Source organism: Falco naumanni, chromosome 2 (genome assembly GCF_017639655.2).
Source record: "Falco naumanni isolate bFalNau1 chromosome 2, bFalNau1.pat, whole genome shotgun sequence".
NCBI classification, from domain to species: domain Eukaryota; kingdom Metazoa; phylum Chordata; class Aves; order Falconiformes; family Falconidae; genus Falco; species Falco naumanni.
This window is the reverse complement of record NC_054055.1, coordinates 27,332,152-27,351,163: the sequence shown is the minus strand read 5'-3', so window position 1 is coordinate 27,351,163 and position 19,012 is coordinate 27,332,152. Positions and strand designations below refer to the sequence as shown.

Genomic DNA, 19,012 nt, shown 5'->3' with positions numbered 1-19,012 from the left:
GTCTGTACGGTCAGAAACTCTTCAATATGCTTCAATATGCTTCTCAAATCCTTTCTTCTCTAGGTCAGGATTTCTCAGAACAAAATCTCATGTTAAATTGTGTTAGTAAGGGAACAGAGTATTTTAGAATAGAGATTAAAATACCATAACCAGTATGGAAGCTAGCAAACAAACAAGAAAATTATGTTTTCAGTAAATCTAAACATTTGTGCATCTCCCATCACTACAGAATCCAAATGAGTTATTGCCTTTATATGTCATTAATATTAACCTCATTTTAAGCTTGGGTAACTAAGGCTCAGGTTTTTTGAGTCACAGCCCAGTGTCTTCCACTAGCACAGGCATTCTGTTCTTACTTGATCATTTTTTTTTCTACTAATGTTGCTTTTACAGATGAGAAAAGTGAAAAAAGAAAATCAAGAACATAAATGTTGTCAAATTCTGTTTCCTTCATTCTTAAACCACTTTTCATTTACATGGAATAAAATTTAACTTTTAGCTGAGGACTGAGCAATAGACCAAAAGGACTGAGCACATTGACAAGCGCTGATTGGCCTTGTGTGCATAGAATTTAACCTTGGTCAATCTTTTTCATCCAAATAGTATCACTGTCTGGCACTGATTCGTGCCTAGCTGTTCTTTGCCACCTGCAGTTGAATGAGATGCCTGACCAGCCAACCTAGCCTGCGTGAGAGGAAGCTAACAGATAATGTGCAATAGAGCTTTATTTTTCCCCTGTAAGTGTTTACTCTGCATCACAGAAAATCCATTTGTCAAATAATAATTGAATTCTCCAACATTTGGCATATTTGCATAACTATTATGAAATGGAGCATTATCTCCCTTGGTATTATACCCATTTCCCTTAGATGGTGTCTCTGATCCATTAATCATGTTTCCTGTATCCTCCCACAGCAGCTTAATTGCTCGCATCCTGCAGAACCCACTCACAAAGAAAGAAATTAGCTCTATGTAAATTTAAGGCTATTACCTTGCCTCTATAAATGTAAAACAATTAAATTATCCTCTAAAAAGGACAGTGATAAAACTCCAGATAAGCATTGATCACCCAAGGAAGCAAAAATTAAGGCAATTTTGTTGGGTCAGTGGGGAAAAAATATTTTTGCTTTACCAAGGACATAACTGGGGCAAATGATACTGCTGTCCATGTCTTTCTCCACTACCACTGCTGTCCCCTTTACTGACTTCGGTATTACTTGAGTATCTGAAACAAAGACACCTCCAATTTTAGGGCTGATGTAGACTTATACTGATGCGTACATCTCCTGGGCTTTACTGGAACCTCGAACTATGACCTAAGGATGAGCACAGCACTAGGGAACTACTTAAAGTCAAAGGTGCAGCTATCTAGCAGTAGCTTGTAGGAAACACTGAGAAAAGGAGTACGTCTTGAATTCCACTTCTCAGACCTGTAAGGATATGCTTTTCAGGAAACATATCTTTAGCCTCAAACCTTTACTAAATATAGGAACCCACATTTAAAAAAATAAAAAGCTGGGCAAAGCTTTCCCCACCCCCAACAGGAGCAGGCGGTAGGAACTGCATCAACTTAACAGCATTTTGGTGGTCACAGCACTTGTGGAGGAAGTGGGAAAGATTCAATGTTCCTTCAACGTGCAAGTCAGAGTCAACTCCCACAGGGATGTTCTAGCCACCAGGCATAGCTCTTTCTAGGAAGATCAGATCATCTCCCTCTTCCTGCAAAGCCATGCTACTGTGCAGAACATAATTGACTATTAATTTGGCCATGGAGAGACTGAGCAGATGACTCTAATCAGGCTGTTCAGAAAAAAGTATGGAAAACAGGAAGCCTGGTCTCCACTTGCCACTTCTCTTGAATCACAAAATAAAATGGTAGTGTGTTTTGTGCAGAAACCTGTGCCGCTGTTGTGTTGCATGTACTTTGAGTACACTAGATGTTGACGTATATTGAAAAAAATGTAATTCCTGAATTTTGTTCAGGTTTAGATTCTGAGCCATTCAGTCCTGTCAGCATTAGAACAGCTTGAGCATGTAAAGGTCAGCAAATCTAGAGCTCAGGGATGTTTAGGATTAAAAAATATTAACTTCTTCTAGACTTTAGTAGCTTAGCAAGGCTTTTCAGGATCAAGATCCTGGGACTTAACTCCATTTATCAGATCAATCCCCAAACGACTAAGCCAAGGTCACACACACAAAAATCTATGGTCTTGCAGAAAACTGAAGCTCAGAGTCCAGTTTACCAAACTAGCATCTAAGTCATTAAACAGCTTCCTTTCCACATTTTCATCTCTCAGACCTGACTGTAAGTTTACTTCTCTGCAGTCACTAAAGACCCTTGTTCTTTCATCCCTTCTTGGTGTCTATAATATTTAGCAAAATTATGACAGAAAAATTCTCCATGTCTGTAGAGAGACACTTTTCTGTTAAAAGGAGTAAAATGGGAGCAGTAAGAACCAGTATATCACTGCTCCATGTTCACTGCTTGCTTCTAAACATGTTTGTTCACTCTGCAGCTTTTCAAAGTTCCTCCTCTTGATGCAAATTCATTCTCACTCCTTGTACATTTTTCTTCACCATCAGTTCCTTTTGTAAGGTTCTCTTTGAAACGTATTTCCTCCATAAAGCCTTTTAATGACTCCATCTACATAATCAGTTTTTCTTCTAAAGAAAACATCAAAGCTAATTTGTGGTTGAAGTGTAATTTGGTATATCACAGGTCTGTGATCATATAGTCTGTTTGATTTAGAATGTGAAGGTCTTGATCAAACCAGGATCCACTCTTTTATACTGTGAACATTTTGCTGGTATTTCATAAACACCATTAAGATATTATAACAGATACCCAAGGACAACGACCTGTACCGAGAGGACACCTGCCTTCTATATCTTATCCTGTATGTTGCCCACCATAGAAGTTGCCAGAGAGATGGCAGAAGCCAGCAGTAAGGAAGGGGAGTCTCTAGCACACGTTTTTAGTTGCTTTATGTATAAATGACTATTAAGACAACAAAAGAAATTTTGAGATTCTGTGATTGAATGAGTCATTAATTTGACAGTACCTGACTATTCATGATTTCATCCAGAACCTTTAACCTCTTCTTTGGTGATGTGTAGACTCAAAGCCTTAAGCTTCAGTCTTACTCTTCACGGTGTTCTTACGTTAATTTTATTGCTTACAGCATGGCATTTGGATGCACATCTGAGGGAAATTGAAACTTGTGAAAACTTCCAACACCTCTTGTATACAATGTAATAAACATAAGCAATCAAAAGGAGGAGGCAAATAGTACAAAAGAAGCCACCAATTTAGGTTGGAGAAAAAGTAATTATTTTAACATTAGAAAAAAAACACCTTGTTTTCTCCCAGTTTCATCTGTACTACGTGCTGAACACACAATGCTTACTACTAATGTAGGACTGAACTTAAGAAAGCATTTTTAATCACATAGGGAGGTCCTTTTCTACAAGGTAAAAATTTAAGTCATTTAAGAGATCTTGCTGGAATAGAGTCTTTTATTTAAAGAAAATACCAGAAAATCGACCACCATTCTATTTCCTGCTGAAACTACCTGCAATAAAGCAAGTAATGTTCAGTATAGTTTCTGCAATTGAATAAAAGTTGATATTACAAGAAGAAACAAAGGAAGGTTAGCCAAACAAGATATGGCACAGTCTTTGAGGAAAGCTGGTGAAGACCAGCTGTAAACTCACTGAACTGAGCATAATTGGCCTATTTGTGCTCATAGTTACTATGCATATTAAAACAATAGGAGAAAATTCTATGTATGGTTCCAATATGTTTTAGAAGGCTGAACACAGTTTACAAGAATTTTAGAATTCTGCATACGCTGGAATCACCAAGTAGTAAAGCAGGCTACTTCTGAGGACATGCAGCAGTATAGCTACACAAAGCTCCTTTTTGTCCGTAAAACCCTGAATCCAGCTCAGTTCTGTTGGCCTCAAGCTTTGGGAGAGTTCTTTTTTTTGAGAGCCCGTTTTAAAATGACCTTACACAGCACCATAGTTCATGCATGAATAGGAAATTCTTAAGCACTTGGTGCTGCTCTTACCATCCCAAGGCTGGTTGTTTTCTGGAGACCCAAACCATTAAACTGGGCTAAGGATGCTGGGTGAAGTCCCAGGGGCATTCATGATAGAGAATGGGCATTGCGTAAGGCTGCTGTTGGTTCCATAATAAGAGCTTCTGGACCAATGTCATAGAAAAGCATGCGGGTTTTTTTCTGTAAGACAACACCATTTATATATAAAATCAGAGTTGAATTTACAGCCATTTCTTTGTCTTTCCATGACAATAATTTTAGGATGCACATTGCATTTAATTGAATTACACGTAATTATCTTTTTACCAGCTACATAGCTTTTTATGCCTCATATTTTGCTTCATTTTTTTTAACCATCTTTTTATAAATAGAATGTGCACATTGAGAATTCGTACAGGCACAGCTCTGGATATAGTTGCCTTGGTACTGGAAAGCATAGCTTTGCAGGCTTCTATTACGTGACACAGGGTATAATAACAAAAGCTACCCTTCCACATATGTCAAGAAAATTTATCTCCAAATCAGTCTCAGGCAGAGGCTATTATATGCTGTACTTGCACACACTGACCATACCAGATTAGTCAGTCCCAAAAATAAAGATTAGCCTTTTTTCCTTTTTAGGAAACTCCATCTATGTTTGCAAAGCTTACATGTGAAAAACACACTTAATGCAAACTACTTTAAAAAAGCACTTTACAGTTTTGGGACTGTATGAACTGGAAGATTACAAATCTTTGTAAAACCACATCCTGTTAGTTCCTGGTGGTCATGATAATTAGATGTCTGGTGTCAGGTGCTGAAAGAGATAAACCAGCATGGGATAGGTAATCACAGATCAAAACAAAATGAACCATAGTGAAACATTTAAGACCATATGATAATGTGGTATGTGACATTCAGGAATACTGAATGCAGAAAAAAGCCAATTCAAACTGCGAGAAGTTCTCATTTCATTCCAATACTTCAGTAATCAGCAAGAAGGAGACAAGAAACAGCAAACTGCGTTACTGTCTAATGAGATGTTAGAGGACTCGGGATGGGGGTGTTACTGTCTGAATATGACACTTTCTTTAAAGCTCTTCCTTCAGTGGTTTTCAAGGAGAATATTTAATTCATGCAGGGTGTGCAGTCCTGCGCAAGGGTGAGCTGTCAGGTGGTTGTACTGTTCCATTACTGGATCTCAGAAAACCTATAAAACCAGTGCTTCTCTGCTGAAGATGCAGAAAAGCCTGCAAGGTCATCCTTTCCTTGTGCAAGTGAGAGACATGAGTGGCCAGTTAAGAATTTCTAATGAAGAAAGGAGCAAGTGCTCCTGTGTGGCAGTAAGGTATAGGTTGCATGTGCTGGTCTGCTTAACCTGCCTACAAGTCAGGGAATCTTTCCTCCTAGAGCACACAGAGGCAATTCCAGCCACACTAATCTTATTTTCAGGCTAAATGGTCCCACAGAGCACACCAAGGCAATGTGCCTGTGCCAACATCTCTTGCAGTGGTTCATCTGCTGATAGAATAAACATCCTCTGTGATAGGCAAGTGTGGACAGCCCCACTCTCAAAAGCCATTGTCTGGGACAGCAGAAGGCCTATACTGTGATCTGAGCTCCCGACCGTGCACTGCAGGCTGTCTCAGCAACGTGTGACTTCAGTGTCACACGGCCCCTCTTCAACTTCAAACACAAGAAACAAAAATGATTTCTTTTAAATCTGTGTTTTCATGTAGATTCACACTGCAAGGTATTTTTTACGTACAGAAAACATTCAGTTCCTGAAAAGAAATTCAGATTTCCCCCCAGCTGTCTTGGGAATTTGTAGATAACTCCCCCAAGTACCATTCTTTTCCCCCAGGAGAAACAGGACCAGTAATTGAAGCACAGGGGAGCCATTATCTCTAGTTTTATATATGCCTGGCTAGATATGCTGATACTGCTGTATCACTCTTCACCTTTTATAAAAGGAATACCATCTACTTCACAGCGGAAAGAATTAATGCAGGCCTGTAATACTGTAATTCAAACAGGTAGAACAAAAATTAGAAAATATTACAATATTAAAATGACTGTTAAATCCCCCTTTTCAGAAATAATTCTGCAATACATTGACTAGAAAACACCCTTGAAACAAAATTCTTACCCAGCACGCGTAGGTTTCGTAATCTCTTTTTTTCCAGTAGTATAATTGAGGAGCATATATTTGACCTCTTTCACATTTTATAAGTAGAGGATTCTAAAAATCTATAAACTCAATTACTCTCTTAATAGACTGTCTTAATTTTTACTTTTTTTTTTACCTGTTGACCTGCAGGATAAAGCTATTTAGAAGAGATGTTATTGTGGAGAGCACTGCCATAATGAAAACGCTGAAGGACAAAAAAAATCCAATAAGGAGACTGGAAAACACATTTAGAAGTGCACTGCTCAAGTTTAATTTATTCAATATGCATACTGAAAAACATCTGGGTGTCTTTAATGTACAGTCAGGTATTAACTTGGTATCAGCTATTACCATCAGCAGTTTGCAGCAAGTTGCAAGCATCTGATAGAAAGCAAGTCTGTGAATAAGAAAGCAGTTTAACAGCAAAATGCCAAAGGTAGGGAAGTAAGCACATTCAGCTGCTGTGTTACCTGGCCTTCCTATGGTCATGTCTTTTGTTTTGCAGTTCTGTATTTTTTAGTATATTTCTTGTGCAGCCATGCGTCTGCATGCACAATACTAATTTTTACCAAGTAATCTCAGCCCTCCAGGTTTCAGTCCTGTGGGGCACGTGGGTTACTGTGAGTTCCTAGTACAAAATAATTTTTTCCTTTTTCTAGAAAAAACTGCCCCTCATGTTTCAGCACAAGACAACCAGTCACCTCATTTATGCCTGATCGGTTCAGTCACAAGCATTTCTTCCATTTCTGCAGCAGCAGCAGCTTGGACCCTGGGAACATACTCAATGCAAAGAAATAGTCCAGCGCAGCTGTTCTTGCTTCAACCATATTTGCAGCAGAATTGTTTCTCTGAACATGAATAACAAGTTTTTGCTCAGGTTTTTTGTTTCTCATAAATCAAGGATATCAGATGACTGCACTTTTAAATCCCAACTGCTGCAAGTCTCACAGAATATGATAAATGGTCCCTTTTAGAAAGAAAACCAAAACATGAGGATGAAAGCAAGGAAACAAACAAGTATTGCATCAGACTTACAAGGAGCAGACGTTAGTTAAAAAAAAAGAGATTTGTAAAAGAGGTCAGCACTGGTTATGATGTCGAGATAGCAGCACAGATCCACTCATTGTGGAAGCAGCTTTAGCAGCCACGTGCAAGCCTGGAAGGTGGGCAGAACAGCACTACAGGTCTAGGGTACTGTCAGTCTAAATTCACTCCTTGTACACATACCACACATCCAAAAAACTCTGAACAAGAAGGCTACATAGAGATTAAACTAGCAGTGCTGAGTTTTGCTCTACTCCCTCACCGTTCCTAGTTTAGCGAATACTCATCCCACAGGAGCTTCAGTGCCTCAAAACCCTGACTGATGCCCACTGATAGAGCGCTGCAAGAAAACCCTAATAATAAATGCCTTCAAATATATACTGAGGTTATATGATTAAGCGCACAAAACGCTAAGCCCATATAAACCAGTCCTTGAGCAGGGACCAACCGAGAACAAAGGGCTCAAAAAAGAAAACCAATCACCCACCTGCCCCAGCCGCAGCCACCGTTTTGTACGCGCCGCCTTAGGCCGGGCGCGGCTGCCCTCAGCTCCCATTGGTCGCCCGGCGGCAGGGGCGGGGCTCAGTCGCACGGGGGGGCGGGGGGAGGGCGGCGCGGTGGCGCATGCGCGCTTCCGTACGGCTGGCGCGGGGGGAGGGGCGGCGGTAAGGGCGGTGTCCCGCATGCGCAGGGGGCGCGTCCCGCAGTGGCGCTCGGTTTCCCGCTGCGCTGGCGGTGATTGGCCGCTGGGAGCGAGCGGTGACGGTGACGCGCGGGGGGCGGGGGGGCAGCCATTGGTGGGACGGCGGCCGCGAGGGCCCGGTCGGCGGCGGGTAGGTGCGGGCGGCCGCGCCCTCCGCGTCCCTTCCCTGGGCGCGTTTTTCCTTCTCCTTCCCTCCGCATTGTCTCTCCTCAGCTCGGGCTCGTCGAATTGCAGTGGCCGTGGCTCCTCCGGTGGCTGAGCGGGAGCGGCCCGAGCGGGCCCGGGGCCCTCTGGGTCGAGCTCGCTGGCGGCGGGGCTCTCCCTGAGGGCCTACGTGTGCTCCTGCGTGCGCCGGCCCCCTTAGCGCCCCCGAGCCGCCGCCTCAGGTCTGAGCCCCGGCCGGGGCGCTGCCCTGCTCCTTACCTTTTGCCTCTGCTGCTTCTCCTCCCGGCTCTGGAGAGGTGCGTTTGGCTAGCTTTCCGGGGCAGGAGATCGGGAGAGGTGTTAACGTTGCTTACAGGGACCTCTGTAGCGTGGTGCTCCCGGGGAAGGCTGGCATAGCTTTAGCTATCGTGTATTTACTGATTGCTTTGTGCTGTAACTGAATCTGTATAAACATTGACCGATTTACTCTGATGTTTGCGTTATCTGCTTTAGCTGTTACCCTTGAAGTGTTAGAGTTGAATTTTGTATTGTTCATCCTCTAAGCTTTTTTTTTTTGGGGGGGAGGGGGGGGATCGTGGGGGTGTAGTAACTTGCTCCTTAATTACGTGTATTGATAAACTTATGTTTTGTACCTCATCAGCCAAATAAGGGAAGACTAGCAGGAATATATGTTATGTCCCTGCTTATCCTGTAATGAGCTTGGGATTCATTGGCTTAATAACCTTGTATCAAAAGTATCTTATAAATATTTCGTTTTTACACCCCGTCTGATTTCTTTAGAGTTTTGTTAATTTTTTTATTATTATTTACAATACTGAAAAGAAATCTTCCCAGGTGTAACATGTTGGTTAAATTGTTTGTGCTGTGTGGACTGTTCACTAGTAATAAGCCACTGTTTAGTTATAAGAGTCAAAAGCTTTTGAAAGTCTTTGTTGGTTTGTTTTGGGACACTTATCAAGGACATAAATATTTAAAGATTAAATAAATACTTGTAGGAGGACAGTTTTTAAAAAGGACAGCTGAAAAATTCTTGCTGTGCAGAAGAAAATTACAATAGCTAGGAAAATGGGAAGCAATCTGTAGAACTAGCAGATCCTGGTTCCACAGTGAAATCTACAGGGAAATATCATTTGAAATGACTGTTTAAGAAAACTTGAATAAAAAATTGTCAGTGAACAAGTTTAGCATTCTAGTGAGATGCTCGGCATGCAGACGGTTGGAGTTTCACAGTCTTCAAGGCAGAAAACCTTGGACTACAGTACAATATGTTAACAAACTCAGTATCTTAAAACTGTTACGAGAATGTTTCAGTATAAATCATCTAAGTGACCAGTCTGCTTTACTGTGTGGTGTAGTTTTCAATAGGTTTTAGGTTTTTTTTATCTTCTTAGGAGTGGAATGGTGTTCAGTATTCACTTGGCAGACATGTCTGTTCCATGGTGTAGAATGTGAATGTAATACTGTTGCAGGGTTTAGTACATAGCGTAATAGTTCAAAAGCAGTACATTTTATGACTGACAAAGACTGTCTCAATTGTACTCAACAACATTGGCATTGGTTCTGATGTGAACAATTGTAGCTCACACTCCTAGATACAATGACAGATTTGTAAGATTATGGCAATATCTGTTTTTCATAGATGGCTTACTTATATAATTTATGCACAATTTCTGTTTTTCATGTTCTCATAGAAGTTGATTATTCAGCATTCCAAAGATGAAGAGGAAAGTTGAAAAAGCTGGGAAATTGAGGCTTAGTCCTAATGAAGAAACCATGTTTCTGAAAGAAGAGTATGAAAGAAGAAGAAAACTGAGGCTACAACAAGTATGCCTGTATTTCTGCATGTTGTGTATTTCATTTAATGATGTAACAAATTTAGGAAACATAACTGGAAGATTTATTTCATGTAAGCTAAATTTCAGGGTCATAATATTATAGAATTGTAGAATTGTTTAGGTTGGAAAAGACCTTTAAGATCATTGGGTCCAACCATTAACCCAGCACTGCCCAGTCCACAACTGTGCCCCAAAGCACCACATCTATGTGTTTTTTAAATACCTCCAGAGATAGTGACTGGGGCCCTTCCCTGGCCAGCCTGTTCAAATGCTTGGCACCCCTTTCTGTGAAGACATTTTTCCTAATAACCAATCTAGACCTCCTCTGGCACAACTTGAGGCCGTTTGCTCTTGTCCTATCTCTTGTTACTTGAGAGAAAAGACCAACTCAACCCCCACCTTGCTGTAACCCCCTTTCAGGTAGTTGTAGACAGCAATGAGGTCTCCCCTGAGCCTCTTCCTCTCCATGCTAAACAACCCCAGTTCCCTCAACTGCTCCTCAAAAGACTTGCATTCTAGACCCTTCACCAGATTTGTTGCCCTTCTTTGGACACACTCCAGCACTTCAGTGTCCTTCTTGTAGTAAGGGACCCAAAACTGAACCCATTATTTGAGGTGCAGCCTCACTGGTGCCAAGTACAGGAGGACAATCATTGCCGCTGTCCTGCTGGCCTCCCTGTTTTGGATACAAGCCAGGATGCTGTTGGCTGTCTTGGCCACCTGGGCACACTCCTGGCTCATGTTAAGCTGGCTGTCAACCAGCACCCCCAGGTCCTTTTCCACCAGGCAGCTTTCCAGCCGCTCTTCTTCTCCCCCCCCCCCCCCAATATTGTATATTCTATTTAGTTCATGAATTATTTTCCTTTTCTCCTGTTTATTTACTGCTAAGTGCATATTTTGCTTGTGGTACCTTCGCTGTTTGTTAGATTCCCTTTCGCATGTGTTGCAGAATCTCTTCTTCCCTGCCAGCTTCACAGTATCTACCATTTTTATTTGGCTGTGAATGTGCAGTTTTCTTTCTCTTGCTGATGTGTCACTAGTGTAAGCATTCATACCTCTTACAGTGTTGCAGGTGTCTTCACAGTGATCAGGCAGAAGAAATAAGGCAGCTGCTGGTAATAGGGAATATCACAGCCTTCCACTAGATGAACTGAATTGCTACAATGTGTCATAGCTCTAAAGGTTTTAAGTACTGCTCCTTTTAGAATGTCTGAGCAGAGTACCTTTATATTCTTCAGAACATGTCTGTTGATCACCTCGTATTCTATTTCTGTTTTGCTGTCCAGCTGTTAGACCACAGGGCTATTTCTCCATTTCTCTTCTTATTGTTTTCTTAGCCTTCCTTTGCTTTGTCCTACACAAGCTCATTGAGTCTTTCACATCTTCAAAAAATACATTATCTTCAAAGACATTCATTTTTGACCCCTTTTAGGCTTTTTTCTTGGTATGTTTTTCCTTTCAGTGAAGAGAATTTTACTGACAAAGTGGAAGACAAACTTAGTAAGCAGACTTTCATTTATCATTACAGTTGCTGATTTTCTTTGAACCATGTTGCATTGTAATAGGAATGAAAAGGAGGTTGTAGGCAGGTGATAGATCTTCTTCTCCCAGATAACAAGTGATAGGACAAGAGGAAATGAGTAGTAAAAATGGCTTCACTGAAAGGGTTGCCAAGCACTGGAACAAGCTGCCCAGGGAAACCATCCCTGGAGGTGTTCAAAAAACTGCATAGATTCAGTGCTTAGGGACATGGTTTAGTGGTGGACTTGTCAGTCCTGAGTTAACAGTTGGACTCATTGATCTTGGAATCTTTTCCAGCTTAAATGGTTCTATGTTTCCAAGCAATGTTTGCATTTTGTTTATCAGTTGTATGTTGCTATTTGGACTTTAACTGAAACATTTAACTAAAACATTTAACTAACATTAAATTTATTAGTTAATATATTAATTTTTGAAAAAGGTAACAGCAACTGTAAAGTAGTTTCTGGACAGATTGGTATTGGAAAAGTAGATGAGATGGAAAGCTGAAGGGAGGATAGTGTGTGTTGTGGAAAGATTTGCTGCAAAAAATACTGTGCTTTTTTAAGTTGCTGACAAAACCTAAATGCTATTTCTACAGGTTAGAGAGCAACAGAAGTACATCGCCTTGCAGATAAGACAGAAAGTAAAGCAGAAAAGAGAAGAACAACTGCATCAGCTAGAGGAGGCATTGAGAGCTGAATGGCAGAAAGCACAGGATCAAAAGATGAAAGCCCTAGAAAAACTCTATTTATCAAGCTTAAGAGCAATTGGTGAAGGTCACCGACAAGCCAAGGAGAATGTGAGTGGAACTTATTAATATTCTTGTCAGATAAATTCTTGATGTTCTAGAAGTACCAAGATGTTGGATTTTTTTAATATTCTTGGTTTTGCAGTCCTAATACCTAAACCAACAGGTTTTTAAGAATGGAAACTTCTTAAAAATGTTTATATACTTTTTTGCAGGTATCCTTCCACAAGGCTAGGATTAAGTGGTCTGGCAGGCCCGTGTGCTAAGGCTTCTGCTGTGCAAACTCTTGAAGTTATTCTTATTTTTGTTTATGTTAGATTGTACACAAATGATAGTGTATGTCTGTACTTGACTAAATTGCACATGGTGAATCATTGTCTCAAGAGTGCCAGTAATATAGTAACTTTTTTTTCTCTACCATGTACCAGTATCTTTTGTATGGTTAAGAAAATACTTAACTCTTGTTTGGGGTGTTTTTTGTTTGGTTTTTTTCCACTTTGGGTGTTCTGGTGACGTGGAAACTTTTGGCAAGGGCTTCAAAGCCTTTCCCTAGACTGAAAACTGGTATCATTTCGTAATTTTGCACCTATAAACTATTTTCACTTTCTTTAAAATCCGGTAACTTGTCTAAGCTCTCTTTGAGAGAACATTGAGGTTGTTGGGTTGAAATTTTCCATAGGTTTGACTCTGAATCAGGTTTTTAGAAATCAGCAGTGCCAGAGATTTCTTGCATGAATCTTGCAAACTAGCTTACTTCCTGAATCAGTCAGACTTTTTAACCCAAGTAAAATATCATTATACTTTTCTGTATCTCAGTGTCTCTAAATCAACTTCTTTGTGAAGTCCTTTCTGATGCTAGGATGGATGAGTTTGTGGAAAACTGTGGTACTACTGCCATAAGAACAGAGAATTGCAAAGAAATGTTTCTGTTGATACATGTTTGTTGTAATTAATGACTGAAAAGTAGTAACATGCTTTCTCTGTACAGTTTAGTCAGCATTTGCTAAAATCTGTCAGTGTACTTATATTTCCCTCTTTATCAAAGAGGTGCAGAGAGAAGCTAAAGTTTTCACACCAATATTTCGTTACGATGGCTGAGGAATGGGGTAAATTTGTTGCTGTTGGTGGTAGAGAAGAAGAGAATAAAGATGGCAGAGAAGGAGAAGTTACTACTTAAAGTGTTTTTACTCTAATCCAGTCGAAAGTAATTTTGAGCTTGTGATTCTTACCAGGAGTACTTAATTTGAAAAATCACACTAGTAGTGTGAGAAGTGAGTAAAATCCTGTATTAAGTACTTGAAATATTTTATTGTTAAGGAACCTGACTTAGAAGCTCTGGCAAAGCAAGCAGAGGAAAGGAAACGAAGAGCAGAGAAGAGACATAGGAAAGCCCTGAAAGAGCAGAAGTACCAAAAAGAAAAATTACTTCATGAGCAAACCCGGTATGCAATAGTTATCTAGTTTTATTAAGCATAGAATGTATTTCACAATGTCAAAAGGTGAAAGACAAAAAATCTTGATGCTTCTTGCTTGGAGCTCTTTAAATCTTGAAATTTTATGGGTTAGAGCATTAATGCTCATGGACAAAGCTTGCGGATTTTGGTAAGAACTGTAGTTTTAAAATTAAGAAAAAAAAGTCAAGTATATGACCTGACCTTACAGACTTTCAGTGAGTGGGGAGCTTTTCATCTCTGTATTCTCTAGAGTCTAGATTGTTGGCTGAAAGCTATTCAGTGACATAAGAAATTAAATGTTCTCAGGCCAGTTCGTGATGGAGAGTTACCCTCTTGATGAGACGACCTATTGCATTTGCCATGATCTTCCTTCTTAGTGGTTTTGTTTGTTTAGTTGGGTTTTTTTATTATTTTAAGCAGATTGGACCAAACCTGGCCTGGCATGAAAAATGAACTGTGTACTCTTGGGGATGTGCTTGAGTAGAGCTGAGACCTGTTGATTAAATACTTAGTTTTGTCCACACTTGAGCAATTAAAATATGTTAAAGTGATACAGTGCTTTCTGAAAACTTAAATGAAAAGTGGGGATTCTGCTTTGTTCTTTAGAAGCTTGTATATATTAACATTTTTGCAGTACTTCCAAGAAATTAATTTCCCAGTGCTTCCTTCCAGCATAAGTTCTGTTGGCTTTTCAGTGTGCTTTGCCCATCCCTACATCCCAAACATTTAATTAGGGTACATCTGAATCTGTTTATTTTTAGGTTTGCCTTTTATTTTGCACAGTGCTGTCATTGTTGCTTGAAGAATTTTAATTTTCTCTTTTGTATGTGTTTTGGTTTTTTGGTATTTTTGGTTGGTTGGTTGGTTTGTTTGTTTTGGGGGGGGCAACACATTTTTTGTTCGTTTCTGTGTTTTTGCCCAAGACGAACAAATGCACGTAAACATGCTCTGGAAGTGGAAAGACAAAGAGCAGCCAAAGTTGCAAGCTTGCCACCTCCTCCACCACGTCCTCTTGAGGTATGTATCCATGCCATGGTAGTGATCATAATTTCAGGGTACAATGTAATGTAGTTATTTATTTATTGGTCTGACTCCTTGCAACAGGTGTCATGGTTTAACCCTGTCTGGTAATTAAGCACCACACAGCCGCTCACTCACTTTCCCCCTCACCCAGTGGGTTGGGGAGGAGAGTGGGAAAGGAATGTAACACTTGAGGGGTGAAGTAAGAACAATTCAGGAATTGAAACAGAATAAAAATGAAAGGACAATAATAACAGTGATGACAATAACAGTTATAATGAAAAGGGAGAAGGGGTGAGAATAAAATCCAGAGAGAAAGGAAGAAATAAACATGATACACAATGCAACTACTCACCACCTGCTGACCGATGCCCAGCCAGTCCCGGCGCAATGATCCGCCCGCCCTGGCCAGCCCCCCAGGTATATATACCAAGCACTACGCCCCATGGTGTGGAATGCCCCTTTGGCTAGTTTGGATTAGCTGTCCTGGCTGTGTCTCCTTCCAGTTCTTTGTGCCCCTCCAGCCTTTTTGCTGACAAAGCCTGAGAAACTGAAAAGTTCTTGCCTTAGTATAAATATCGCCTAGCAGCAACTAAAAATATCAGTGCCTTATCAACATTGTTCTCACATCAAAGCCAAAACACAACATTGTACTAGCACCTAAGAAGGTAATTAACTCCATCCCAGTTGAAACCAGGACAACAGGATATCTGAAATTGCTGTTTGCATACTGTAAGGGAATGGTTCAGCAAAAATAAAGAAAATTAATGCAATTATGTGTTTGCAGACTTTTTACTACTAAACTTTGGTATTTGTTTATTTCTGAGAACTTGTTACATGTGGATTTTGTTTCTTGTCATCTGAGATGATATTTTTGTGGTTAATGTGTCTTAAAATTTATTGTGATCTCATTTTCATTTAATAGCCACTGTGGTATTAAACTACAGTAATCTTTCTCAGCATGTATGCACCACCTCAGCCTTCTGTCATAATGTTGCAGTAGTAACATTTTTTTTTAGCTCTGTAATGTACTACCTTTTTAGCTGTGCAGGGTTTTTTGTTTTGTTTGGTTTTTTTCCCAATTTCTTGTTGGGAATACTAAATGTAGGGCAGTCTGTTGAATTTTGATAGGAAACCAGTACTTAAGGCTATTTGGGAGGAAAGTAGATAAACCCCTTGTTTTCAGTTCTATACTGTACCCTTTCTGGGGGGACGATGACTTTGTATCTCATCATGCTGCTTTGATTTCAGAGAGATTCTGCATAGGTATAGAAGTAGGATTGCGGATCTGAACTGCAGGAAGAACATTATGTGCATTTTTTCTTTGGAATTAGCTTTTAGAAAACTTGGATTTTAATGTAACTTCATTAATGCAGAGTTTCAAGTTGCCTTTTCTGTTGTGCCCTTTCAGACTGTCAGGGATATTCAGACCACTGAGAAGAAAAGAAAGGATTAAAGTATACCAGGCCCTCTCGGAGCCAGTGAAGTTACCAAAGCTTTTCCCAGCTACATCCATCATGTTATGTACAGGATAGTGTGTTATATGGTAGGGTTTTGGTGCTGGTGTATCTGGAAAACTGAATAAGGTTTGACCCTTACAGTTTTCAGAATTACTAGGAGAAGGTGTGCCTGTATACTTCATTTGTTTCCCTTAGCACATGCATCTCTGTAGGTCTCCTTGCTGGCTGCCCAAGGGTTTTCTTGCAGAAATTGAATATGAGTGTGAGAACTAAAGCAAGTGTTGTAAGGGAATGGTAAAGTTTGGGTTTATTTCTGGTGAAGTATATGCAATATTGGAATTTAGAACAGATTAGAGAAGGTCCTGTATGATACAGTTCAGGTAAATTCAGTCTTTCATGCTGCTCTTCTGCTTTACATTGTTCCACATGACATGTTCCCAGTATCTGCTGTGCAGCAGATGAAGTCTGTCAGTTAAAACTTTGACTCTTCATTTCCTGGTTTTCAGATGCTTGTGTTGCTCAGTTTAGCATTGTTGGAAAAGCATGAGATGTTGCAGCATTGTTTTCTGGTGACTGTTTAGGATGTGTTGTGTGTTGCTTTCCATCAAAAAAAAAAAAAACCCAACACACCAAGTTTACAATTTGTGACCAGAAGTCAGCTGCAGTTAACGTGCGTATCTGTAGATGATATAGCAGCTAAAACAACACAGTACTATGTAAGACTATTCATCTAATAACCTCAGTAATGCATCTCTCTTTCCAATTTACAAATGCAGGATTTCCTTCTTATACTTCAGTCTTTTTTCACCAGGGCAAGCAAGAAGACTTTGTTCAGGTTTCCCCAGATTCTGGTACAATTGCATTTGCGATTATGTTGGATGACAGGTCTGGGTCAGTGCCTTGAAGTATTGCAGAATCATAACTTCCTTTCCTAAAATTCTGCAGTTTAATGCTTTTCTAACCCCTGAACAGATGTCCTTTACTCACCTTTTCAGCAGACATGATTTTAGCTGGTTTTAGCAGAGTTTGCAAACATCTGAATCTTCTATAGTAAGAGGGGTTTGTTTCTTTTAAGAAGTTCATGCTTTGATAATGGCAAATTGAATCAACAGTTCTACAGACGTTTGATTTTTGTTGAGGAAAGAGATTGCATTGTTTAAATATAGCACAGTGTGTCAATTTGATCCATGTAGAAACTAGCTGATTTGGAGACTTTTCCCTAATTTTCATATCTAAACCTTTTGTCAGGTCTGTGTTGGTGGAAGGGCCACAGGGTGAAGAATAAAGTTGTTTTCTTGGAAGAGTAACTGAGTGCCATGTACTGCATGGAGTAAATCCTAAGTAATTGAAAGATCAGAGATGATTAGAAGTGTGGCTTATTCCTAGTCCTGTATAAAGGGAGGAGACAAACGATGTTAACTGTCAGTTTAAGGGGTGGGTTGGGGACAGGAATCTGGGGATTTGTCTTGCAAGTGCCTTACTCAAAAGGCACTGAATTTGAATTGCTTAACTTTAAAACCTGTAAATTACAAGGTCATCTGCATAAGCATGCTTATTTTCTTGAATCAGTTGACATAGAGAGCTTATGAAACAACTAAAATCATAATCTGGCGCTCTGTTGCAACAAAAATTGAATAAAATTTCATAAAACAAAGCTAGGGCAGTGTTGTGCTGTTCATTGCAGGATTACTTAGAATGTAAGAAACATTCTCTGGAGGTACTGCTGTTACTGTTACTTTACCCAGTTACAAAAAAAAAAGTGTTTTTACTCTAGATACATTGTCATAATCAAATTTAATTCTCAGAAGGATGGCTTAGGCATTGAGGCCTTATTTAATTAGACCAACTGTTAAGTTACTTAATTGAAGTGAAACTGTAACCACCATTTTATTGACAAGTGTCACAGAGTTCTTCTGAACTTAATTTTTTATATGATCTGTAAGATTTTTATGTAATAGAAGTACAACCTAAAAATGTTACTATACTCTTCTTGAGAATTCATAACACTTGTAGAGTTGTTGGTTGTTCTTTTTTTTTTCATTTCATGATACATTGCTGCTCCAGTTTTGCCAGATTTTAGTATAGAAGTATTTACTTTTTTGGGAAAGGTAAAAAAAAAAAAAGAGGAAGTGGGAATTACAAAACTCTTGATGGAAATAGGGGTGGATTCTTAACTTCCATGGTTCTACCATGTGGTGTAACAAAGTTGCAAGTATTTTTTTCAACCTAAATTGCTTTTGACATTAGCTGTAGCCTTCAAAATAATTCTTACATCTTCACAGCTTTTGAATAAAATTCTGGACATGTGGTTGATTACATGGAACTACTAATTACTGATTTGTTTTTCTTTCTTTTTTAAATGATTCAGCAGACTGAAGTTTAATTATACATTCTGAAAGTAACAAACTGTAGGTCAAACAGTCAGTGATCTGGCTAATGAGGTTTAGGCATGGGACTTGTCTGTTTTCAGAGCTATAATGGGTATCTGCAAGCATTTTAATGTTTATCTGTTACAATTATGATTTATTAAGAAAGTTAGCAATTTTTAACCAGCATTATGTACAAATAAAAGTTAAATTCTTGATGGCATGCTTTTATTTGTATATATGTTTGTTTTTTTCTTCCTACTAGCATAACGTGCATTTGCTTAAGAACCATAAATTACTGAAGTTCTGTTGGTAAGGCTAGAACTAGTTCATATCATAGGATTTTAATTTAAAGATGACTTTTTCTACCGTCTTTATAAAATAGCAAGAGAGAATCAGTACTGAAATTTTCTATGCCTCATCTTGTGTACAGATAGTTTAAGGTATTCCTGAGATTAATGCTGCTCTTTGTGTATGTGCATT

General features: G+C 39.4%; 1 protein-coding gene across 5 annotated transcripts in view; it reads left to right on the top strand.

Moving 5' to 3' along the window:
- The window catches only part of CEP295 (centrosomal protein 295), a 76,921-nt gene that overhangs the window by 21,992 nt on the left and 35,917 nt on the right, over positions 1–19,012 (top strand). For 3 of the 5 annotated variants that reach the window (XM_040583662.1, XM_040583665.1, XM_040583664.1), the window contains 4 exons: positions 9,817–9,949; positions 12,080–12,280; positions 13,547–13,671; positions 14,607–14,700. In XM_040583662.1, the coding sequence (XP_040439596.1) occupies positions 9,842–9,949; positions 12,080–12,280; positions 13,547–13,671; positions 14,607–14,700 (528 nt within the window). In that variant the 5' untranslated portion in view covers positions 9,817–9,841. The other 2 variants (XM_040583661.1, XM_040583663.1) reach the window with 2 other exon arrangements.